This window comes from Perna viridis, chromosome 15 (assembly GCF_037379345.1).
Source record: "Perna viridis isolate PV_CMFRI_1.1 ecotype Kerala chromosome 15, ASM3737934v1, whole genome shotgun sequence".
NCBI lineage: Eukaryota > Metazoa > Mollusca > Bivalvia > Mytilida > Mytilidae > Perna > Perna viridis.
Window position 1 is genome coordinate 15653876 of NC_142459.1, and position 27658 is coordinate 15681533.

A 27658-nucleotide genomic window follows, 5' to 3' on the forward strand; every position below is an offset into this window, starting at 1 on the left:
CAACTTAAAATAAATGCATGGTAACAAAGGGACTTCGACAGAAACAAAACTGCCCGACGCCTTTCCTGTCATTCATCTGACCCATAAATTTTAACAAAAATCTTTTTCGTCTTTGTATTCTTGTTTTCATAACTTTTTTGACAACTTTCTGTTACATTTATATATGTTAAAACCACGAAAAATGCTGATTCTTTACATGTTTAAGTACAAAGCTAGTTCATCACCCTGTCAAATTACTGTCAATATCAGTTTTATGTACTATAACTACTTTATTAATGCTGTGTGTTTATCACTTGTAGTAGTTAATGTAAAATATATGCCAAAGTTCAAGAAAAACAAAAATCTATCGTTCCTTTTATATTAGACTTTAGAATGGCGGATCTATAGAGGATTACAGAAACGCAGGGGGTTCTAGTATGTATTTAGTCAATAAATTTGAGGTGTTACCTGTAAAAGGATTATTAAGTTGAATACAGCTATCCTGATATTTTTTTTAATACTCACGTTTTAACGATTTTACAATTTTTTATCAAATAGGGTCGATTTTTTCTTATAACTAAACAAAAGTTCAAGATGTGAGCTATAAACAAATAAACATTTTGTATTTTGTTAAAGTAACGACACTAGTAAAGATCCTTACTTAGAATTACTGGTTAGCTTTATGTCTTACTGAAATCGAGCTATAAGTTCTTTTATTATTAAAGTTTAAATGCGTATTGACCTACGTCTCTTATTACCAATAAAATGCACGAAATTAACCAAATACAATAAGGGGGCGGTTTCATATCCCCGCACACCCCTCCTCTGGATTAGCCACTGCCATTACTTGAAGTTTAACCGTCCTCCCTAATACGTCATATGCACCTACTGACAAAGGAACAAACATATTGTACTTGCGGAGTTGTACCTTCTTTCTAATACTTATTCGTCGTTTCTCTGGCAGTATTTGTACACATTTTCTTAATACATCGAATTAACACATTTTCTGCAAAATTATATGCATACTTATTCATCGCTCTTTTTTTTCTTTTTTTTTTTTTTTATTTATTTATTATCTAAATTACTCTTTATACAAATCGCATTTACTTTCTATTTCTGTGCGTCTTTTTTGTTTATCTTTACGTTTAAAAAGATTTCAAACTTGTCACCATTTATCGCAAAACCTTAAAAATTACACTCTATGACAGGCATTGTCATGTATATTTGATACACGGTTAAAATATAAAAAAAAACAATTTAAATGGCACATTATTTGACGACAGGACACGCCTTTGTATAACAATTGTTCCTTGGATATTGACACTTTTAGTGCATTAAACTAAGTAACACACCCATATGCTACACATTTGTCACAACAATACACAATAAAACACAACGTTGTCACTTTGATGGAGTTCATTATAACATACATTTCTTCTCCCAAATGTTGCTTGCAAAACGCATCATTACCTACAATGTTTCCTAGAACTTCTTCACCAAAATATTCTCGTCTTGAAACGAAAACAACATATTATAAAGTAGAAGAACTTTCAATCAAACATGTTCATATAGTTAGTACTTGTATCTATCAAATAAAAAATTAGAACTACGTGTATTAAACTAATATAAATGACTTTCCTCGAAAATTTTATTCTCGTCCTGGAAAGAAGAACAACATCGACAAGTTAAACGTGTACATATAGTTTTCAATTGTACGTATCCAGTTAATTCTAGAACTTCACGTACAGTTCCATAAACCACTTTCTTGTATTTTTCCCTCGTAAATGTTATTCTCGTCTTAGAAAAACACGCTATTTGTAAATTCTCGAATGTTCTACTCTTATCTACAATGTTCCTATTAGTACTGGTACTTTCTTATCAACTTCTTCGTAGATATTATTCTCGTCGTGGAAGGAAGAAAATCCAGTGTTTATATAATTGTAGTACGTTGAACTATCACTACTCGAATTATCTACTATATTTGAATAATCCGGTGGATACACAGTTGGACGTGGTATCCTGAAACGAGACTTTGAATGGTTTTCCTCTGTAAACTTTTTCGTTTTGTCATCAACGCGGCTTCGGAGTAGATCTGAACTGTAGAAAATATTACAATGCATTAAAGTGTACAACACATTTTATAAGACGTATTAAACCATATATAATGGAGTTAGTACAACACACATACACACACACGCTGCAATTCTTCTTAAAATACAAGGGGTAACATACACTTTAAACGCAGAGACCGGCACTTATTATCAATATTTATTTATGTCATGGACATGGCCTCTTCATTCCAAATGAAAGACAAAATATTTAAACTTTAAATAATGTCGCTATAAAATAAGTGTTATTCATAAAACGGTTTCATTCTGTCACAATTAATATTTAGCACACCATTACCATTAATTTTACATCAGTGTTTTGTTTAAACCATTGGGCATTGTACACCTATAAAAATCATACAGCCACTTCAGTTAACGGCCTTACAGTAGATTATGCTAGAATCTATGAGCATAACTCACAAAGGGTACCTCTTCACCCAATAACATGTGGTTATGCATATCTTAGAAATTTCCATTTAATCTTAAAGTAGAAATTAAAACCCACAAGAGGCCATAACTAATTCAAATCAAAAGGCATAAACAGTATATGTGTACCAAAAACCGAATAGGTACATCATTGGAGTCAACGTGAAACTAAACGAAACCTCAATTTTATTTAAGTAGTAGTCTTTGTAAGAATCATGCAAAATCTGTAAAATGTGATATACCTAAAAAAAAAAGGCTACATATTCTTTATTTTTGATATTAAGTTGATTTATGGATCTATTCTATGAAATGTGAAATTATTTATTCGAATCTACCTGCTCATAGGAGATAATCGACATTGAAAATTTAGTAGATTCTATTGTATTTGAGTGTCATTTACATAGTTATCTTCCATAATTTTGACATCTACAGTGCATTCTATATAATTTTTATCTCCTAAGAGCACGTGGTATATGAAAAACCGACTGATAATTTCTGTTTACTATGGCATTTCAGACAAAATATCAAAAATAAAAATATGAAGGCTTTTCACCCATGAATCACATTTTGCATGATTCTTAGCCGGAGTACTACTTAAATCAAAGAATCAAACACCATGTATACATTACCAATACCTAATGATCGCTTCTAGAAAGTTGAAAGACAACGCAGCAAGCAGTTCATTAAGTATTTTTGTGTATATATTTTGTTTTATGTAGGAGATAAATACAATTACCAATTAATCATGGCATGAAAAAGCAGTGGCATACACATTTATCCAAGCAGTTTATGAGAAGTGAAAACTGCAAAGGTGTGATGAGCATTCGGTCAACAAATATATAAATAGTTAAAATGTTAAATAAATTTCTAAAACTTAAATGAAGTATTACAATATACAAAAAATGTTGAAAAATCAAAAAACTTAAACGAAATAATATCTTACCGTCGTTTTCGTCTGCAAATTAGAACAATAACTGCTGCTATGACATTTACAAGAAAGACTCCAACGATCGAAAGTGGAAGGATGAGTTGATCTGAAATAGCAATTCAAATGTCAGTGATCGATAATGGAAATATGAGTTTATCTGAAATAGCAATTAAAAGCCAACGATCGGTAGTAGTAAGATGAGTTGATCTGAAATAGCATTTAAAATGTTAAGGATCGATTGTGGAAATATGAGTTGATCTGAAATAGCAATTAAAAAGTCAACGATCGATAGTGGAAATAAGAGTTGATCTGAAATACCAGTTGAAATGTCAACGACCGATAACGGAAATAAGAGTTGATCGGAAATACCAATTGAAATGTCAACGACCGATAGCGGAAATAAGAGTTGATCGGAAATACTAATTGAAATGTCAACGATCGATTGTAAAAATATGAGTTGATCTGAAATAGCAATTAAAAAGTCAACGATTGATAGTGGAAATAAGAGTTGATCTGAAATACCAGTTGAAATGTCAACGACCGATAACGGAAATAAGAGTTGATCGGAAATACCAATTGAAATGTCAACGACCGATAGCGGAAATAAGAGTTGATCGGAAATACTAATTGAAATGTCAACGATCGATTGTAAAAATATGAGTTGATCTGAAATACTAATTGAAATAGTCTAATTTCATTATTGTTCCTGAGTGTCATTATATTGAATGATCAGTATATTTTTCTACTTCCTGCATTACCTTTTCTTTGAGAAATATATTTCACATTCTCCCAATTTCCTATAACCCATACAGTGGCGGACCCGAGGAGTCCGGGGAATGCTGCCGTTCCTTTTTGGAAAATGTGTTAATTTCAATCAACATTATGGGAAAAGAAGCAAATAAAGCTTGGAACCAGCTTTCAAAATATCTTTATCCGTGTCTGCCCTACCTTTTGTTTTAATTGCTTAACGGTTCTGATATCGGATGAAATACATTTCCGTTCCAATCTATGATTATATAAGAAACTGTTTTAGAAAGAATGAAATGTGACTCATCGTAGAAAATTGTATCCAAAAACGAAATATTATATAGGTTCATCGGTTGTTCCGCCCTTTTAGCTGTCAACATTCCTTCTTTAAAAACTGTTATAGCTTATACCGTAACAATGAGAATAATTTCGATTCTAGTTGCACTGAAATGAAGTTACTTCATGTTTTTGTTAAGACACAGCCTATGCATTGCAAACAATGACCCTTGTTCAATAAAATTCTACTGTGACGTCGGTTAAATTAGGAAAAGTTTCTACTAATGGCGCGACAATTAAGACCGTCATAGGAGGTTTATGCACATGACGTTGGTCATATGTTAATCACCGTTTAACCATGGATGTGTTCCATTGGCTTTTGATGCACGTTATACAAGAAAATAAAATATATCACTCTTGATATTAATCTTACCGAATCCACTGCCTCCCTCTTCTACTTGACTAGGCCTTTCAGCAGGCGAGTCGGGTTCTTGCATATCTGGATTGATGTTAGAATGCGGTGTTGACGAAAAATCTACAATGAATGTTATACGATTTAAAATCGAAGCCTCTCCAAGTTAGCGTAGGGAGGTAGACCTAGGGTAAGGGACACAACTCTTAAAAATCATTCAAACGTTTGTATTCAGCATTTTACATCTATCCTTTGTAAGCATCTAATTGACTTGGATTCATTTTATTCTGCTTCAAACAAAAGCTTGAGAGGCTTTGGTGAAATTGAATATGATACAAACATATCACTGATTTCATGAGTTATGCCCCTTATCCTAAGTCTACCTCCTTAAATCAAATTGTAGCATAGGAACAAAACTGTTGCTAACGGAATCTTTAAACTTCAAATTTATCTTCAATCAGAAGCAGTGTTATGCGAGATCAGTGTTATAAAATGTAAAATGTAAATAATTAAATTGTTGCAATGTCTTATTATTGCGAAAAATGCGACTGACATCAATTAGTAATGATTAAAACTGGAGGTATGGAACCCGTTTATCAAAACTGTAAAAAATAAAATGACAATTGCGGTTAAAGTTACAAAAATAATAATCATTTGTAAGCACAATAATTTCTGAATTTACAGTATTATACATAAAGGCAGATTTTAAGTAGACAATAAAACTCTAATTTTACTGAACTAATTTGTTTAAATATTGAAAATGCGTTGGGTCTTGTGGATTAAAACATCCATTTTTGCCAATTTGTTTTGTTAAATATGTGAATATACTCAACACCACAGTTCCAACAGTGGACAATGACACTCACCAAAACTACAGAACATGAATCAAATAAAAAGATTTCGTCTTAAGACGTTACTAATAGTGAAAAATATCCCTTTTTAAGTGGGAATCATGTACACATATATAGAACAAACGCAATAAGCGCATACACATGATATACAATACAAGACAATGGCCAAGATCAAGCTGCACTCGTGCTTTGGCGTAACGTCGTTCGTACAACAGATAGCTGATATTGGACAGTAATGAAGATCGTTTCTGGTGAACCAAAGGTCCCCGAGGGTATTCACCAACTCAGTAGTCAGACTTGTATGACCCCGAAATATATCAGATTGTATTTATCACATTTATCAAAATTTGCAGTATTACAAATTTCAAAATAAAACACCTAGGCTTCATCCATTGTATTCTATTGAACATGGTAGAACCTCTCGGGTTTTTTTTCTATTGCACATGGTAGAACCTCTCGGTTTTTTCTATTGTACATGGTAGAACCTCTCGGTTTTTTCTATTGTACATGGTAGTACCTCCCGTTTTTTTTCTGCTGCTGATAAGACGATTTACAGCAAATCGAAATTTGCAATAAATGTGATTATTCTTGTTTTCTTTTGTTTTTTTGATTTTTGTCTTTTGGGTTTTTTTTTTTTTTTTGTTTGATTTTTTTTTTTTTTTTTCGTTTGTTCGTTTGTTTTGTTTTTTGTTTTTTGTATTTTACAACTAATGCACCATCAATATGAAAGCAAATGCCAAATGTGAAATCAATCCATTCATTGGAGCCGAGATTTTGTGATGAAGGCTTTTGACGGACGAACAATATTGATTCCAATATACCACCTACCGTTGAGTGTTAGTATAAAATGCAACAATTGCTTTCTAACTTAAACGTGTAGTACTTACAACAGAACAATGCAAAGCCTCACAATAGACGTTTAATTAAGCACACACAATTTAAAAGCGCAAGACAGCACTGTTTGCAAGAAGCGAACACAAATATTCTAGCTGCAAAAAGCATTTCGGATCGAAAATATCGCAAATAGTTTGACGTCAAAGCTCCAGAAAGCTCCAAAAACCACATTTATGCAGAAAGCCATATGTACCTGTAAAATATAATTGTTTTATTAATTAAACTTATCTTAATATGATCTGTATAAGATTTGTTTTAAAATGGTATCAGTTTAAAAACAGATTGCCCAAATTAAATATGTAATTAGATATTCACCTTTGAAGAATAATTCGTACTGTAAAAGAAGCTTTAAAAATCATACATTTGAATGTTTCATTTTAAGCTGAAAATAAAGATGAAAACACTTACCGATGTTATATGTAGTATCTTCAACTATCTCGCCTCTTCCAAGGGGACTGTACTGAGTCCTTATTTGAATTGTATTGAAAGAAGTAGCTTGAGAGGGTGTAATTGCTTTTAAAAGATTAGATTTAGCCTCAGATTTTTTTAAAACTCCGGCCGAAGCATCAGATGACGGTACTCGAAAAACCGAAAATATATTGTTCCTAGTACTGGATGGAAAATACACTTCAGTATCATCAATATTATCAATGCTTTTGTAAGTGGTTGTAAATTGGAAACCATATATATCTGTTTGGTCACGTGATAAAACGGAAAAAAGGGGCGTTGTGACTGGTTCATATGATGTATGATACATCTCTCTAACAACAAAGGATGATAAAAGTTGATCACGTAGTTTAATCATTGATTGGTAAATATTTGGTTTTCTATAGTCTCTTCTTGAGCTATATAGTTCATTCTCATCCATTTGTGTGACCTGTAAGTTAATTTTAGATAGCGCATGCGCAGATGGTTGAAATTTCCTTTCTAACTTTGTGTATGTTTCAACCATCTCTGAACTAGATAACACGGGCTCTGGGCTCTTTTGACTTTTTTCTGTTGTATCTATAGCACTGTTTATCAATTGTGGATTGGTGTTCACTTTTTTAACAGATATCCCATTATTAATTAATTTCAATTGTAGATGTCTCAGTGCTATCTCTTCCTTCACGTTGTTGATTGTGGTTAGTATATCATCTAAATCTACAGTTTGACTCTTCGTAATTTTCTGAAAAAGAATGCTTTGGCTCGACAGGGATTCGTTTTTCCCATTAATGACTCGTTTATCGATTTTATTTTCAGTATTACCCGAAAATATACTTGCTGGTATTGGAAGATATGACATATTGATATGTTTCGCCACTTTACTGCTCATTCCAGTGTCAAGACGATATGTTTTATTATTACTATCGACTTTTGTTTTAGCATTCGGTTTTATTTCAGAAAAAATAAATTGGTCAGAAAAACTACTTGTAGTTTCATGTGCTTGCATAAATAATTCATCGGTTTTGCTCTTTATTGGTGGTGTTTTTGGTCTATTTGTGAATATTTCATTTGTTATGTCTTTGCTTGTCGAAACTGCAGCATTCAATGGAATGATGATATTTGATAGTAAACCTTCTGTTGGCGAATACATTGTTCGTTGGTTGTTTATATTAAACCTCATCGTTGAACCCTCTAGATAGGTAATTGACGGGGCGAACATTTGTGGCGAAGCAAGGTCTGGGTAAGATGATACCAAGTTATTCGCGGGCGGGGTCGAAATTGTCAAAACATGTGGGTGCAATGGAATAAACTTGCCCGTTATCTGAGCAGTAGATGATAGCCCATTTATAACTGTGACAGGTGTACCTCTGTGTTCAATACTATATTCTTTCGTTACCATAGGTTGATCAGTAAACTCAGAAAGAGGAGAGTGCTCATACTTTCTACTCGGTCGGACAAATGTAGAAATATTAGAAATTGAAGTTGAAAACTCCAAGTGAGTTTTCAAAATTTGCGCATTATTAAAACTCACAAAATCATCGCTTTCTTCGGAAATAATTCTGAAAAAATTAAGTTTTGGTACAACTGAATATTTTGTTGAAAGCCCTAGGATGTTTCCATTCAAACTATTCTCAAGTCGATTGGTATATGAAACCATTGTGCTATAATTGAGTAATAAACCATTTATGACACCAGTTGACGATTGTAAATTGATTGATGAAGCGTCAGCTTCTGTATATTTGCTTTCATGTTGGTTCGACCGATGCCACAACTTATGATCACTAGGACGACCAGAAAAGGTGAAACTGGCCAAGCGCTTTCTCTCTTGTGTGTCAATAAAATCGTATGAATTGTAAAAAGTTAGAGTAGGGGTAGGCTTAATTGGAATATTAGACGGCGAGAAGACAGAGGTTTGTGTAGCCAACTTTGCAATGTACATCGATGAGCTTTCTGGTTTGCTATCATCCAGTTCATACATATTTGTATAGAGTAAATCAGGGTGTGATTGTTCTATTTGTTGTATATTAGATATGTTTGTTACATTTTTCTGTGTGTCAAATCTCTGAGTGCTAAAGGATTGATTTTCTTTAAGGCTTTTTGTTAATGTTGTTAAGTTAGTAGAAATTAGAACTGATGAGTGCAGTCTCATTAAGATGGTGTCTATGGTCGTCGAAAATGTCAACCCTATATTCATGATATTGTTTACAGACTGAGTTTCACTAATGATATTAAAAAATGTTGGTTCGGAAGAATATAAAATAAGTGTTGGATTTATATGTGACTCATCAAGTGATGTTCGGACGTTGGTTAGTAAGGTTGCTGGGGTTGCCTGTATCGAAAATGGAATTGTGACAACGGTTTCTAAAATAGATGTTGATCTATCTTTATTCAGCTCTGGTCTGTCAATGCTTGATCTAAATTCCGGTCGATGACTATATGTAGAAACGTGATCAAATCTTTTAATAAACGGGTTGTCCTCTGTAGGTTTAATAGGGGACATTACAACAGTTGGCAGTACATCTTCAATTATTGGAGTTCCAATCTTGATTTCAATATTGTTTAGCATATGCTGTTCTGAAGATATGGAGGAGCTGTAAATGTCAACAGAACCTGGTCTATCTTGTTTCTCGTTTATGTCTGATCGAGATTTACTTGCGGTTATTTGAATTCTTTTGGTAAACATGAACATTTCATCGGCATTGTATTGGCTGACTTTGTTGATGTTTGACAAAATGACACCATTGCTGGTCAACGGCGTGTTTGCCTTTTGCACGTCTAAATTAATTGAATAATTTACGTTGGCAAAAGGTAAGGGATAAACATTCACCGTACTATTAATTACAGGTGAACTTTGTATTTCCCTTTTTGAAAAGACCTGTGCTGGTGAGGTTTGCAAATTATGTGTATCAAGATTTCTAGAATAAAACACATTAGTGACGATCGCATGTATTCCTGCTAACAAATAATATGAGGCCACACCATCCATATTTTTCTCTTGGACATCATTACTTGAACCGTATGAGGTACCCACATTTAATGTTGGCTTTTCCTTGAACGTTTCGGAAATGGCAATTGAGCTATTCTCACGAATATCGTTCATATAAAAGACTACAGACGAATCGGATAAAGTGGTTGAATTATATCCTGGAGTATGAACATCATATTCAAAATTTGGTGACTGAAAAGTACGTTTATTCTGTAACGAAACTAATGACGATTGCAAATTGGAAATTGAAACAAGTTTTGACTTATAGATCTGCTGCAATGGCAGAGAGCTTTTACCGGGATTAAAATTGGTTAAAGACAGAGTTGCGCTCATCATGTGATTTACACCTGACTCGTGTTGAGGTATATCTATTAATTGTGTATGAAATGATGGTACGAGTTGAGTTATTTGAAACTGTTTCGAATTGCTACCAGCCGCCGAAACCTTTGACGTTTGCAAATGCGCATCCTTTGACGCAACACTTAATCGCAAAGCGAATGAACGGCTACTTTTTAAATGTGTTGTCATATGATTTCCGTCTTGATTCGCATGGCTTATCAAATAATTGGCATTGCTAGCCATCTGTTTGAAAGAGGGTTGAATAAAATTAGTAGTAAATAAATCCTCCACCGTTTTACCTTGGTTAACTGCAGTCGTGGTATTCGGTCTTAAGTTTACTGGGACTGGAATGTTTGATCCATTACATTTATCTGTCAACGAAATCAACGACGATTAATTATAATTACATTACATATACTTTAATAAAAAAGCAATTATTATATATATAACATTGATTTATCGAACGTGCCCTGTGTACAAAATTTCGATAATTCTCACAATGAAAAAAAATCGGTAATTTCACTCTTGGACTTTTTTTCCGCTAAAACATCACATCACGAATATCAATACTTTGGTCACAAAATGTACGCTGAATATACAAAGATGTTTATATAACAAATAGCATAATTTGTATTAGTTATCGTGAATAACCAAATATAATTACTCGTGCCAAGAACCCCTGAAGGTTTGACTCGTGCGCGGAATTAGTTCCACAGTCTCGTTACATCTATTCGTTCTTCGGCACTCATGATCTCTATTTTAAATTAATTATCCGACCTTTTATAACTGAATTTGCTGATCATATATGACTGAAATATGATTTTATGTTTCTCAACTCCCCATATTCGGTGAACGGTATAGGGTATATAGTAATAGTGATACCCGTCTTCCTTCCTTCTTTTGTTCCTTTACAATGAAAGGTTCCGATCTCTTGACCTTTACGCTTACCTACTACACCACTAAATGGAATTTTATGAAGCATTCACAACGTTTTTATTATATATTACCACTGCGCATCTCCTATCTTATATTTCGATCCATATCAATTAGGAGGTCAAAAATGCATTTTACCTCAATAGGGGAGTGTGGTATTATCTTATTGAGCGTTTGGCAAAGTTTTTTCAGGTATTTTGCGTATATTATCGTCGAGCAATTATTGATGCCATCAAATGTAATTCTGAGGCCAAATGTGGTTTTCCTGTACTTATAAAAGACGGTTTTGATTGCAAAAAAGTGTAAAGTTCGCTTAAAAAATTGAGAATCAGTCCAAAGTAATTTATATAGAGATGGAATACATATTCTTTAAACAAATATTTAAGGAGAACGTAAAACAAATAATAGCATTTCATAACATGCAAATTGTTAAATTGGGCGATGACTAGTAACAAAATGGTACATATCTAGTTTTACTATTCAACTGAAAACAGACTAGTAAAGGATACGCATGGCCATGACTTTTATTATTATTATTATTATTATTATTATTATTATTATTAATTATTGCTAATGTTAAACACAAGGGTGGAGAACTATTCAATGTTTTTAAGTTTTGCACAGAACCAAATCCTTCTCCTTAATTATAATTGTATAGAAAATCGGAAAAGGTTTGGAAGATTTGAGTGAGTAGTGTTCATTTATTGCCAAAGGAGGTATATGCAATGTTTTCAAGTTTTGCACACACTACCATGCAGAAAACCAAATCCTTCTTTATGTAAAATGTTGTAGAAAACCAGGTTTGTTTGGAAGATTTGAGTGAGTAGTGCTCAATCATTGCCAAAGTTTGCACACAAGGATTACAGAGCTAATAATTAAAAAGAATGGTATCATATAGTTAAACATGAAGCGGTTTAATACATGTTGTTTAAAAGTCTGCGGAGATTTATGCATGGGATTTTTTATCATGTTTACACAGGCCGTGCAATTTCTACATTCCATGCCTAAAAATGCACACCGCTGTAATTTTACATTTTGTTATACCTAGAGAATACTCCTTTGTTCGACACTGCAACGTGGATTGTGGTGCTATCCAGAATTCCTCAGTGGTAAGTTCCCGGAAGGGGTCAACACAGCGACATCTACCGTCAACACATTTAAGAGGATATGAGCAAGCACCGTTGACACATATATCACCAACGTAACCCACGTCGGGAAGTTTACAACGGCCATCCCTTGTGTGTTCGAAAAACTCCAGACATTTACATACTCCGGCACACATTGAAAACTTGGACAGGCACTTGTCTGTTCTAGGGTCACATCTTTCACCATTCCGAATTGCTACAATTGAAATAAATATAATGAAGATACAGCAGATTTGGCATGGCGCCTGGAAAGTATTATGATTAAGAAGGGATTATTTTTTAACTGATGCATCAAGTCAGCTATGTGATTTCCTGGTAGACTGCATAAGAATCTATTCTGTTCTTTACAAAATTGTCTGAACGGATATGATAATGAACAAATTGTTTCGATAATGATTTCAAATACATAGTTTTGCAGATGACATTCATGACAGAGTTTCATAAACATACTTTTCAAAAGTCTTGTGATATCAGGGAAAGAATTACAAAAAAAGGATTACATATCAATATCAAATTCGAAACTTACATGGTGTTTATAAATGACAGTACACATTTGGATTTCCAGAAAACTTGCCTTTTAGACAGAATTTCTTATCCTCACTAGCTATATATCCCTCGTCACATAGGCAGGTGTAGCCTTTGCATGCATTCGCGCGACAAGTGGCATGTTCTGGACACTGTTTATGGTGGCTACATGACGAATGTAGAGGGCGGCCGATGTCAAACAGTGTTACTGCTATAGGAACGATAGGTTGCCTTGAGAAGAATATATGGCTTTGTGGATCCGAACTTGCTTGTGTCGTCTTTAAATGATCGTTTTGGACTTCTGTTGATATTATTACGAATCTGTTGCCGTTTGTTTTGTATCCCGTTGTTGTCACTGCTGGTAAATTAGTCGTAGTTGGGCCATTTAATAGAAATTGCGACTTGTCCATGGCGGGGGTGTCTTTTAATATCAATAGACTGTCTTTGATCATAGAAGGCCTACTGCTTTCACGTGAAAATATATGAAAAATTGGTGGATCGGGTAAACTCAGCTTTGTTATGGCAATAGAACTTCTTGTTTTGGCTGTTTTTGGTTCTGGTTTTCTTGTTGTTGGTTCTGGTTTTCTTATTGTTTTTTCTGTTGTTGATGTTGTTAAAGATACGACTTCCATGTTTGATACATCTTCAGCTTCATGTTGCATGACTGATGACCCTATAGATGTATATGTTGTTGATGGATTTATTTCAAGTGATTGGAGATATGACGAACTTGATCGTATGTTTGATAGTTTGGTTGTTGTCGAAACCTCAGGTAAAGACAAGTGAATTGAATGAAAGTCGGCAACGACCGTTGATGTCAGTTCATAACTGTTCGAAGACGTTGTCACTGGAGTAGTGGTAGTCAACTGTACAGATGTCTTACTACTTGAAGAAACAGACTTTGATGAAGATGAAAATAACTCCTTTGAGGAAATTAATGACGACGATGGCGATGACAACGTACGTGATGGTTTAATTTCATCATTTGCGTGCGATACTGTATAATCTTGAGCCAGTTGATTGGAAAAAACACTAGTCTTGGTGTAATTTGTATTGGTTGCTTTGTTGCTCAAAGTATTAATGAGAGCATTGCTATTTATTAGATTCCTTATATTCAGAACTGGCAAATTCAAATTTTCTATTGGTTGTGTTGTTGTTGTTTCTATTTCTCCATTCAGAAAGTTGCCCCACGGATTGAGTTCTCTTTGTAAAGTGGTCTGTTTAAAATTTTCAGTCGATAATGTTGTTGCTTCCATTGAAGTTGTGTCGGCTTCTGTTGTTAAAGGATAGGTAGTTGTAGTGCGTTTTAAAGTTGTCGTTGTCTTATGAGTTGTGGACGTTGATATTGTCGATGGAGTTGTGGAAGTCGAAGGAGTTGTTGGTGAACTTGTTGTTGATGGAGTGGTTGTTGTTAAACTTGTCGTTGAAGGAGTCGTCGAAGTTGTTTGCGAGGTCATATGTTTTGTGGAAGTTGTACTGGTTGTTTTTGCTACTGTGGTTGTTGGAGTTGTGCTTGTTGGTGAAGTTGAAGTTGTTGGTGGTACTTTTGAGGTAGTTGATGTTGTACTCGTTGATGCTGTTGTTGTTGTTGTTGTTGATGATGATGATGATGATGATGATGATGATGATGGTCGCAGTGGAAGTGGAACCTCAACATGAGTACCATTACATTTATCTGAAGAAAATAAAATTGATTTGTTTGCCAAAACGATCTTCGGTATCAGTTCGGTTTTGCTTGACATGGAAGTACTGTTAGACGTCACATTACTTAAAGGCTGTTGAGCCCAGTGAGTCAAGGGATTGGATTTCGAAAATCAAGCATCTGATTGAATTGCACGCGGATTTTCAATTATATTATATGATTACATATACAAAAATAACCAGTGTCTTTATTTTTTCTCTCTTATCAATTTACTTTAACATAAAATACTATTAAGGTTTTGCTTTGAGACATGTATTTTTTATATAAATACTTTTTTATAATTAAATGGAGGCATGCTAAACAATCTAATTATAAAGTTTGTCAACCTAAGGAGTATGACTCTGTAACACACTGCCGTGGATGCATCGGATCTACCCAGAATTCCGTCGGTGTCAGTGGGCGGTATGGATATTCACAAACACACACATTGTTAACACATGCTGCTGGCGGGTGGCATGGAGACAGCTCGTCACATTTATCTCCCGTAAATCCCATTCCTGGAAGCTTACATCGGCCATCTTTTGTGGTCTGGAATACCCCCATGCACTCGCAGTGGCCGAGGCAGAAGGCAAAGGGAGACATACAAATTGTATTGTCAAAAGAACATGCTTCTCCGACCAGCCGTGCTGCAAAGAAAAGGACAGACGTTCTGAAGTTAGCAATAATTTAGCACTTAAATACCTGTTATCATTGACATGGGTGATTGGATGAAATTGTGACAAAATTTTCTGCGGTCAACTAAAGTAGCTTTTATATCAAACTATGTATCTCAACTTCTACAGCGCCTTGTACTTCAAAACGCATGATAAAATCAGGCTGTATTTATGATGGGTAATTACAAATTTACCGAACTGATAAACTCTATGCAAATTTTAATAGTCGAACGAAATAATCAGAAGGAAAGTCCGTATATCAAATTGCAATATCGAGGTACACAGCTGATTCAGAACCCTGTGTTTTAAATGTAAATGTTAATCTTCCCTACCACGTGCGCATCACACCATATATGTGCAACATGTACGTTGTGAAAAAACGCAATGATACTAGAACATCCATGCAAAAAACAGGCAGTGGGTGGCAAATGACAAATTTTGTTTTAAAATAATTTTTATCTATTTCATATCGCAAATGAATCCTTTCTCAAAGATTTGTTCTACTAACTGCAATGGTAAAGAGAAACAAATTACATAGAAATCATTGAAATCCATTGAAAAAGGGAAATAACTTTTTTTTCATTTTGTGCAAAAATTGGTTGCTTTTTTAGGGAACTGTAAAAAAATTCTGAGTCATCCATTGTTGATTTAAAAAAAAATCTATTGGACATATGTATATGATATACACATTACATTGGAACAAACAAAAATCGTGGGATAACATTTAGCATGTGTTATCCATATTATAGGAACTGCCTGGTTTCTAAATGGACAGTCTCTTTATGCGATATAACTTAACTGGTTCAGAAATATAATGTTCAATGCAGAATATCTGAATAATGATAATATAAAACCAGCAAATATGTAAAATTAGTTACTCTGGAATGCATTATGTCTTAACACACTAGAACTCGTTAAATGTAATACAATATTTAATTAGGTCAGATATGTAATGTAATTGACAACACAAGATAAAACATCTGAATAATAAAAAAAACGCAAAAATGTACAATTCGCGAATCAATAAATTAAGTCTTAATAGACCCTTTCGTGCTAACAGGGGGATAGTCGATGAGCATGCGTGGCGCATACTCAATCTACACTTCCGCGAGTAAAATTCGTTTGTTCTACCTAAGCCTAGCTACCTAGCGGAAGTGTATGTAATATTGGGTATGATCATAAATTTACCACAAAAGGGTCTATACACTAGAACTCCTTAAATGCGATACAAATTATTCAATTAGGTCAAATGTATGTAGTATACTTGACAACAAAAGATAGAACATCTGAATAATGATATAAAACCTGTAAAAATTAGCTAATTTATGATTTTGAAATGGAGCAGGTGTCAGAAATATCAAACGAGTTTTATTCGACACACATGAAGCAAGAACTGATTTGAAAATTGCTCAAAATATTTTAATAATTTCTGACATGTACAATTTAAAAAATAAAACACATATTTACCAACATTGCAAGTACTCCTACTACACATATAATTGTTTGCTTTTTTTTCAAAGACCTTTGAAGTCATGTACTACTTAATGTTAACAGAACATGTGATTTATTTCAAACATATAATTTGATTGCCTTATATCTTGTACATGTTTTCACTATACGCAAAAATACAAGTACATATGTATAGTATAAAAGAGCCTTTTTCGTATATTCTTCCTTTTTTCAATACGGGTTAAGTAATTTTATTCAAAAGATTTACAGAATCACAAAATGCCTTCCTCAAATAAATATATTTAATCACTTTTAGCTGTCTTGTGTAGAGGGGGTGTATACTTGCATGGTTCAAACATCCGCATTTACAAAAACTCAAAATTTATGTAAAACTACACAATCATATTGAAACATTAAATGTTTCAGTACTGTAGGTATTAGGTTTAATTCATTAAATCTAAACATTTTTCCTGTGTTACATGTTAGTAATGGGGATTCCGAAGTTGAACACCTAAATGTAATAAATCTTGTATATATTTGTATGCTTTACTATTTCCGTTGTTGAAAGTGCCTTAGGGAGGTAGACGTAGGGTAAGGGACACAACTCTTACAAATCATTGGAACGTTTGTATTCAGCATTTTACATCAATCCCATGTAAGCATCAAAGTAACTTTAATTGATTTCATTCTGTTTCAAATGAAAGCTTTATAGGCTTTGATGAAATTGAACATGATATAAACATAGCACTGATTTTAAGAGTTATGTCCCTTACCCTAGGTCTACCTCCTTAAATCTCGTAGAAATACTTGATACGACGGGAATCTTCTTTATATGAAAACATAAGTTGAACCTTAACACATGTTATAATAAGATATATCAAACGGTTTCGTGTTTTTCATGCGACAGATGGGACGGCCAGTGGTACATCTATATTTAATTAACCATACCTTTTAAGCATTTTGACTTGTCGTCAGTGGCAACAAAGCCTTCATCACAAAGACAGGAGAAACCGCTACAGTCGTATGGCAAGTTGAATGAGCGGGGCATTGTGTATGGTCTGTACATCTGTCATACAGTCGTAGACCTTAAATATAAAAATCATATGACTTAATGCATCAATATAGTTTTAAACTATAGGTTGTCCCATTTAGATTCCTTTGGATGAAGGCATACAGTTAATAAGATATGGACTATACTGTTATGTTCGCATGTAATTTGTATTGTTAAATTGTATACATGTTCTATGGTGACAATCCAATTGTTTGGATGTTTAAACCAACAGAATTCTGATTCTGATTCTAAACTAAAGACTCCATGTAATATCATTAACTGCATTTAAGTAACAGTCTTTCTAAATAAAATTAGACAGGGGTGATTCATGCATGTCAAAAACACACCAAATTCAGTTTAATTTTTTGTTCAGAAACAGTTACTGATCACGCAACCAGTCTTAGTTTTTCAATTGGTTGTTGCGCTTTTGAGATAATCATTATATACATAAAATTGGCATTTTGCAAGAGTTATCGTTCTTGATTCAGTTTGATATGGTTGATTTTAGTGGAAATAAATTTATGACGTTCTTAAAATTGCCCATCTAAATGCTGAAATGATTATCGTTATGTGAATGTATAGTATAATTATGTAGACTGGAAATGCATTGCTCGTTTGGTGGGTTATTTTTCTCCATGAATCACATTACCATTGGTAGTGTCTGAATTTTATGTGGACTGGTACGTGAATGATGTTAGACAATATTGGTTAATGACTCAGTAAGCGGATGAGTGAGTGAGTGGATGAGAAAAGTGCTGCGTTTGAAATGTATTCCGCGCGTTTCATGAGATCTAATTTATCACCGTGTCCTGTTACGTGAATATACATCCTTTGTATCAAACTTACATAAAAACTAAAAAAAACAAATCGGATACTAATTGAGTAAGTTAATGGAATCTTAACTACATATTTGACTCTTGTGCATCTCAAGCTCCACGTAGCGGCAGATGTTCGTTTTCACTCTTACAAACCGCTGCAGACAGGCCTTTCGAAATTCTCGGGCGTTATTCAAATCATACGTCGTTGTTTCACAATCGGATAACGGCGTGTGAAATCATTCACTTTTCTCGAATTTACAATATTCTTGCAATTTCTGGGAGGGCTGGCGGCAGCGTCGTCTAGAGTGAAATTTGAACATCAGACGCTGTTTTAGAGCTTGGTGGCATCTCTGCTGCGCAGAGTACTTTAAAGAGAGACGTAAACTTCGGTTCTTTCGTCCTATTCTGTCCCGTCTCTTTATCTCTGAGCAGCTGAAGTCATTTATCTTAGTTTTGAAATTAACTGCTTGTGGCGAGTTTAGTAAAATATTTAATAAATATTTATCATACGATCGTTAAACAACATTAAGTTAATGTTGACAGCTATTGTCATTGTTTGAACGATTTAAACCGAAGACAACAGATGTTAAACCACAAAATAAATAAATATGAATCGGTATCACTTAAAGTAACAGTTATGTTTTAATTGCAGGTAGTTAATTACTACACCGGGAAAGTGGTCTGTTTGATTTCTTGGGAGGCCGGTTAAGGCCGATATTGATATTAATGGGAAGGCTAGCTCTTAACGAACAGGCAATAGGGCTGCATCCAGAAATGTATGTAAAGAAGGGGGTCCTTTGAAATTCATAAAAATGGAGGTTCAATGAACGGGGGGGGGCAATCCCATAAACCTCCCTAGATCCACCACTTCATATAAAAATAAGCCGTTGGTTCACATGAAAACCAAAATAAAATAAATAGTAAAATCTGGTGCTGATATAATAAAGAAGATAGTTAACGTTGACGCATACAGTACCTGAACCGATCCGTACAACAAATATTGCGATCGGTCATCGGTCACCAATCAGTTTCCGGTCAGTCATCGATCCGTCAAACCGATCCATGAAACCGGTGATCGCATCACGTGACCACAGAGCGGTCACTGTATTTTACTGTTTTCATTATTTCAAACAGATCTTACGTCATTTAACATAACAAAACTGCGATCAAATCGGTCACCGGTCATCGGTCATCGATCCGTCAGCGATCAATAAGTCAACGGTCATCGATCCGTTAAATCGTTGCCCTGATCATTTCCAGGAATGTAATACCTCCCAAATGCAAAATGTCATAACTTCTAAACGATATTTAATCCAAAATTCACCAAAAATAAATTTAACTGTATTTTAAAACTTAGGACTTGAGAAAGTTTGGCCAAACAATTTATAAAATATCACCAGGAAATCAGAAGTGTTACGGACGAATGGATGTAAGGAATGCAAATTAGTTTCAAGCTCGTGCTCTCTAACTACATGTACTTATATTTGATAACAATTTGACAACAATTATTTACAAGTTGAAAATACACCAATTATATTGTGTTGTGGTTTTCACAGAGAAGCGATTATATAACTGTTGAAAAAATCATTTATTTGAAGTTGGATTTTTCAATAGGTTATGGTGACTGAAGATGAAATATCGCACAATTTGTTTTACAACTCCCAATCCTTAATATGATCGATTGAAAACCAGCACAAATTTGGTAACAGAAAAAAGGGCGAGACAAAATGTTATAAGTGTCAGTTTCTTGAAAGAATCAGGCAGTGGGTGAAATGTGGCATGAAAAGCCATCATTCTGATAGTGACTATTTGCAGCATCAGAATCAAGGGAAAAAGAAATATTTTCTACATCATTTGTCAAACTGAGTTATAATTTCTATGAAATGCACTGAAAATTAACATTTGAAGGGTAGAAAACTCTGTCAAAAACCTCATTTTTCTAACATTCTATCGAAGAAATTCTGATACAGAGATCAAATAATGGTCTTCTAATAGAAGAAAGCGTCCTTGAGTGATAAAACATTGTCATATCGGTTAGGTTTTGACATGAATGTTTCTGATTTTTTTTCCATTTTGCCTGATTCTTACAAAAACTTGTACTTAATGTACAGTGAAACCTGATTACACCAAACCGAACGCCAGTCTAAAGCAGACACCTGTTTAAACCAAACCCTAAATAAACCAAACACCTGTCTAAACCAGACACATGTCTAAACCAAACCCTAAATTAACCAAACACCTGTCTTAACCAGACCTGAATAAACCAAACACCTGTATAAACCAGACATAAAATAATTTTCTGTCAGTGACTATGTTGTTAACTCCCTGTAAACCAAATCAAAACTCTCTAAACTGAACAAACCCTCCCGTCCAAAAGACAGCTAGATCTCGAACCTCCTATGTTTTAAGAATTTGTGAATATGGTTGTTATCCAATTAACTTTTTTCATACTGTTTCTTTACTGTGTTGACATATTTATTTCCTTAGCCGTTATTCTCATTTCTTTTCTTAGAGAGAAAATATTTCTTGTATCTGATACTTCCATCATTGGCACACTTGTGAACAGTACTAGTGGTACATGTAGCAATTAAACTCCAACTAAGAATCATGCAAAATGCGATACATGGTTAGAAACCCTACATATTTTTATTTTTTATATTTTGTTGAATGTACTGAAGTATTCTAGATTAAGGGAGATAACTCTGTAAATGACATTGAAATACAATATAAACTATTGGCTTTTCAATGAAAGTTATTTCCTAAAAATATGCATTTCATCATACGTATATACACATAATGCAATTGATACAAAAATAAAAATGTGTAGCCTTTTTGGAGTTGTATTACATACGTGTATTACAGAATTTGCCTGAGAATGGTAGAAATAATAAAAAAAAATATCCTTTGCTGTCTTTATCTCAAGGTCTTTTATACTTTAAGGAAATTCTTTGTGACAATTAAGCTACATATGCAAATTAAATTAAAACAAATTTTGATGGAGTGATAATGGTTAAGTTTGCTTTTTAAATGATAGATTGTGTAACTAGTTCAAACGCAATGAACAATGTTCATGTAAAAATACGCAAGGTGAAAAGTTGAAAGCCATGAATGTATACATTTAAGAGCTACCAGTGGCAGTAATAGCGGAAGTATTTTTTCAACTTATTTTTTATTTATTTTTTTTTTCTGTATGAAATTGACAGTGTTATTTACCTCTATATCTACATAATGCAACTTCGGTTAAAACAACAGAAAGTTCTGAAGAATAACAATTTTCGCTGTATTTGGGAGATTTTTTTTCAGGTTGTAGCGCAAGAAAAACAGTTCCTTGTGAAAACCACCTGCAAAACTACATGTTTTTGATTGTGAAATTTGCATTAATTTTGTGATACACAGAAAATACTGCAACACATGCTTTTCATATGTTTTGGAAACACCTAAACAAACATGTTTGGTATATGTTTGTCATGGAGTGATGACATAAGAAAACAGATGATTGGGACAAATACCTAAATTCAATATAAAAATGTGACTTAAACGTTTATCATATTTATATGTTTTCCATTGGACTTTATATACGAAAGGAGTATGGTTGTTGAAAGATTTTTGAAAACATATGATTTCATGTATACCCTTTTGTGCTCAACAACTTAACCCAAAAGGGTATATTTTTACACGCACAAAAAGAAATATTTTCACTTTTTGGTCTTTAATATGTTTAAAAAAAAACAGATGAATACATGTATTGCAATACTTCCTGTGCTCGTCAGTTTGAGATGCAAATGCACATGTATTAGTGCTGCGGACAGATACATTGTATTAAAAAGGGCTTTTAAATTAGTTTTCGCGTTTGATGGTCCTAGAGGGTATACGGCTATAGTATATGTCAATGAAAAGATAAATCAATTCTTTATTTTAATATCATTTCTTTCTAACTGAAAAGAGATTGTTTGTGCTTTTTTGGCATTAATTAGAGGAGGGGTCAAAGATCAATCGGCCTCAATACACTTTGATAAGTAATTTGAGTTCATTGTAGGTGTTGGGGAAACATCTAACATGTAAAGATTACATGTACATAAAAAAAACATTAAAAAAAACTTTTTCGGAAAAGTTGACTATTTATTCACTGAACAAAATTGCCTCTAAAAATGGTTGTATTTTAGTGCATATTTAATGACCAAAAAATAATAAGACACAGTAGAATATTACATATATATATTATGTATATCTGAATATTCTTTGCTGAATATCTAATTTATGCAAAATAGCTGAAAAAAGATCTACCACTTTGCAGATAGAAAAGAATTATTTAATATCTTTCTATAGACATAAGACATAGCCGTATATCCTCTAGACCCATTAGAATTCTTAAAGTCCTTAGCTTATCCGCTGTACTATATGTGAATTCTGCTGATTCTCGCATTTTCACAAATAAAGATAAAGCACGTTTGAATTTTCACGATTCACATAGGTACAAAATGTTATGTGGATTTTTGATGGGTTTAATCACAGCTAACTATTATACAAAGACAAGGTGTGTCACGATTGCTCCTGGTGGTTTAAACTCTGGTTTTAACGACAGAAATAAGCCACAGACAAACGTAAACCGCAGTGCAAAAACATAAAACAAGACGAAATATAACACAAAACCGGAAGTCATTTATTATATAAGTCTTGTGGAAAGACCGCATAAAAGTCACTTCAACATAACGTACATGTGGAAATCAAAATGTTGAAACTATAGTTTAGAAATCATTGTTACAAGTAGATCTCCTGTGTAATCATTTATATTTATTTTGAACAATTGAATTCGTAATATGTAGAAAGATGAAATATCTCCAATGACTACATACAATTCTTAAGGAGGTAGACCTAGGATAAGGGACACAACTCTTACAAATCATTGGAACGTTTGTATTCAGCATTTTACAATAATCTCATGTATGTATCAAAGTAACTTGGACTGATTTCAATCTGTTTCAAAAGAATGCTTGAAAGGCTTCGGTGAAATTGAATATGATACAATCATGTCACCGATTTCAAGAGTTATGCCCTTACCCTAGGTCTGCCTCCTTAATTTTACATGACTATGTATACACTCACTTGTAGCTACAGAGATGATCACACAGATGACAACGGTTAATTGGATTTCATACATCTGTAATACAAATAACGAAATTTAATGTAACACTTTTTTATATCATGAAAATGTTCCATTATAAGAATCACCTCGAGTACCAATTAAAATAGGAAAGTCAGAACGGGAGAATCTGCTAAAGACATGACTACAGTGAAAAAAGTCGGAGAAACAGCAAAATGCTGTTAATAGGCCTTTAACAGGGCTAGTAATTGTTCATCAACCCGGGTTCCATGTGCGGTTAGAACTTTCTGATATGAAAAGTCGGGAATTGATATTTTTTACCAATGTCGTAAAGTGTCGGAAGTGGTGGTCCGTAACTGATCTTCAGACCTTATTGGAATTTTTTCGACTGATAATTTAGTTACCATTTTTTCGTTTACAACATTGACATAAGAATCCATTTCTGCTCTCAACATAACTAATACAGTCCGTTCTTTTTACGCATTAAGTGCGTGAAAGACAATTATATTAAGTAGCTGTCTTTGTAAGAATCATGCAAAATCTGAAAAATGTGATACACACCAGAAAAAGGCTACATATTTTTTTTATTTTTGTAATTAAGTTGTTTTATTGGTCTAAATGATGAAATGTGTAATTATTCATTCAAATCTGCCTGTTCTTAGGAGATAATCGACATTGAAAATCCAATAGATTCTATTGTATTTGAGTGTCATTTACAGAGTTATCTCCCTTAATTTTGAAATATATAGTGCATTCCATATAATTTTTATCTCCGAAGAATACATGTTATATGAGAAACTGAATATATTTATATCTGTTTACTATGGCAATTCAAACAAAATATAAAAAATAAAAATATGTAGGCTTTTAACCCATGAATCACATTTTGTACGATTCTTAGCTAGAGTGCAACATAATATTATAATTTACCAAGATACACATTTCAATTCTGTTGAAATACATTTACAATATTTAGCAAATTGCATCTGCGAAGAGTTGTCGACAGTAGAAATTAATTTTACGCACAACTCTATGGTGAGTCATTTGAAATAAAAACACATTTTACTCACTATATCCATGATGTTAATAATTCATTTGTAAAACCACTTAATAAGTTCGCTATAAATGTTTTGTTTAAGTATATTCTGTAGACACGTTTTACAAATTTTCTGACGATCTTCCAAATAACTCGAGTATGAATCTAACTATTTGCAAGACTTAACAAAATCAAGATAAGGATAGTAGCCTCATTTAAAAGTTAAAATAACACACATACACACAAATGTCCAATTAAAACATATATTTATAGACAAAAAGCAAATTTAATATCATTTAACCTGTTTTATGTTAAGCCGTTGTGGAATTTATTATCTATTTATTTTTGTAATCTACTTTTACCTTTTGTGTTATTGTGCGTAGTTTCCATTTAAAATATCGTTTGTTTATTCCCTTCGAGCTGTTGTGCTTTTTAAGTGTTTTTTTTTCAATTCTCTTTATCTATTTTGACTCCACATGTTTCGTATTATTTTTTTCTTTTTTTTCTTGGTTTTCTTAGTAAAAAGAAATTGTCACAATTTCACTGACAGAAAAATAATTCAAACTGTCAAAGCTACAGAGAGATCCTGTATAACCGTAACCAAAAAAAATTACACCATAATCTATCATTCTTTATCAATTTGTTCTTTACAATACAAAATAAGACATTTTATGTAATTCGGCGTGTTAATTTTCTCATCTAGCTGATTACAATTAAGACACACCCAAATTTATTAACCACTGACACGAGAGAATAAACTGGGAGACTTGACAACTTTAACTTGATTATGATTGAAGAAGACAAGCAATAACTTCGGCAACGCAAGGACAGACTGTATGACTAAGAATACACTGAAAAAATGTATTTTCCTGTATGTTGATTCAAGTTATACATGTATATGTACTATAAACAAACCAATAGCCTAGGCATCTATTTATGCATGTATTACAACTGGAAGAATTGTTTCTGAGGTTGACTAAACGTGTCTGTATTGATTTAGTACACGTTTAGTCTTGTTCCAGTGCACGTGTGAGTATTGCATGGTATAGTACCACAGTAGTGTGTGTATTCGTCTGGTACTCGTGTGTTTGTATTGGTTTAGTACAAAATTTGTGTATTGGTTTAGTCAGGGACCTAGATGTAATATACACTCCCTGGTTTAGTACACGTTTGTGCACTTTGGTTTTAAACACATGACCTTGTGTGTTAATCTAGTACATGTGTGTGTATCGGTTTAATGGAATAGAATTTTTTACGATTAGCGATTAAGAAGGCCTCGGTCTTTAATATATAGTGATTTTCAAACACAAATTATGTCATACGCGTTTTGTTCAAATGTTTCTCTTTTAAAACCTTAACATGTTATTTGTATAAAGAGTAATCAAGAATATATACCAAGGATAAAGACTAGATAGGTAAAACAGACAAATACAACAAACAACTTGAAATATCAAACCAAAAGAACACGTACAAAGAAACAAAAGTAAATGAGCTACTTGGAATCCACTAAAAACTAGGATCATATGAACACCCGCCGATTTACTCTTCATAGTCGAAAGATGAAACACATGGTACGCCGAACAAACCAGTTTTCGTGGTGCAAATGGAAAGAGATTCACTTTTGACAAAGTATCGAGTATCGAGTTGAAAAAAAACCCTCAAATTGAAACATCATAACGATCCACGAGTTCAGGATGACGACCATAAAACTTGACCTCAATCCTGTAGCAGCATACATGTAACCATGTTATAGATGCCTGGTTGTATTAGCTGCTATTCCCAACATTATTGTTTAGATGAAGAATTGCTTTATAATAGCTATTTCTGTTGTTTATTTTTAACCCTAACAATTTAAGGATAATGTTATGTTATAGAGGTGTATGCGCTTACGATGTATTATAATACAATAAGCTTTTATTGTAAAAGTGTAAGTTATCGACATATACATACATAGACAAGATTTTTGCGAATATTTCTTTCAGATTTTTAAGATAATTTTTTTTTCGAAATCAGAGGTAAATACATGTACATGTAAATTATTCAACATGATACTTGATGACAATTAAAATATCTTTATTATTTTGTGATAAATGCACCATAAGATTATTTGGATGGCTGAAGGTGTAAGTATAACTCCGCTTTAAAACCGGAAAGAAGCTTATGACTAGTGATTCATGCATATCTTAATCCCAATTATTTTTTTTATTGGAAATCCTTCAGTAGACCTAATTGAAACTGTAATCAAAAATAAAAGTGCAGATGAAAGTTGTCCTCTTGAGATATGAATACTTAAAATATGGTAACGTTATACTACAGAAAAGTACGGGAAAATTTTTTTTACAATAAAACCAGTAACAACATATTTCACATTATATAGCAAGGAAATTATATTAAGAGCTGTTTTAAGGACTTAACAAATGTATTTAAACACTTTTGTTGATTATTTTGAGATATTATGAATCACCCCTGTCTGGTTTTTGACAGAGCCATACTTAAAACATGTATACATGTAATAATGTTAATCTGTTAATTCAGGTCACTTTTTAATAAACGGTTCTTCTTCTATTGACAAGATTTTCTTAAATATGTCACAAAATAGTAAGGTCAATTGTACGCTCTGCTCTTCTGTTCCCATATTGTTTAAGCATGAAATTGAAAGTTTTTAAATAACATAATAATAAGCATATTAATTAATTTACCACATATTATACAATATCCATTTTAATTTAAAAAGTTAAAATTATTTCGAGTGCCGAAACGGATCAGACTCCTTTAAATAGATATCTAAAATGCTCATTTTTCAAATGTAAACATACACAAAATCCTAACAAAAGAAAAGAAATAATGTACATGAGTATGTTTGATCAGAGACA

General features: G+C 33.2%; 1 protein-coding gene across 1 annotated transcript; it reads right to left on the minus strand.

Annotated features, from left to right (window-relative positions):
* Nucleotides 1-1018: 1018 nt before the first annotated feature.
* LOC148597127 (uncharacterized) lies at nt 1019-24204 on the minus strand. Its single transcript, XM_088562999.1, is given in 11 exon segments — nt 1019-2076; nt 3457-3547; nt 4898-4999; nt 7030-10743; nt 12350-12646; nt 13025-14650; nt 15004-15303; nt 17728-17805; nt 17808-17864; nt 23752-23806; nt 24154-24204. Coding segments are annotated over 11 exon segments (6624 nt in total). The 3' UTR covers nt 1019-1823.
* Nucleotides 24205-27658: the final 3454 nt, after the last annotated feature.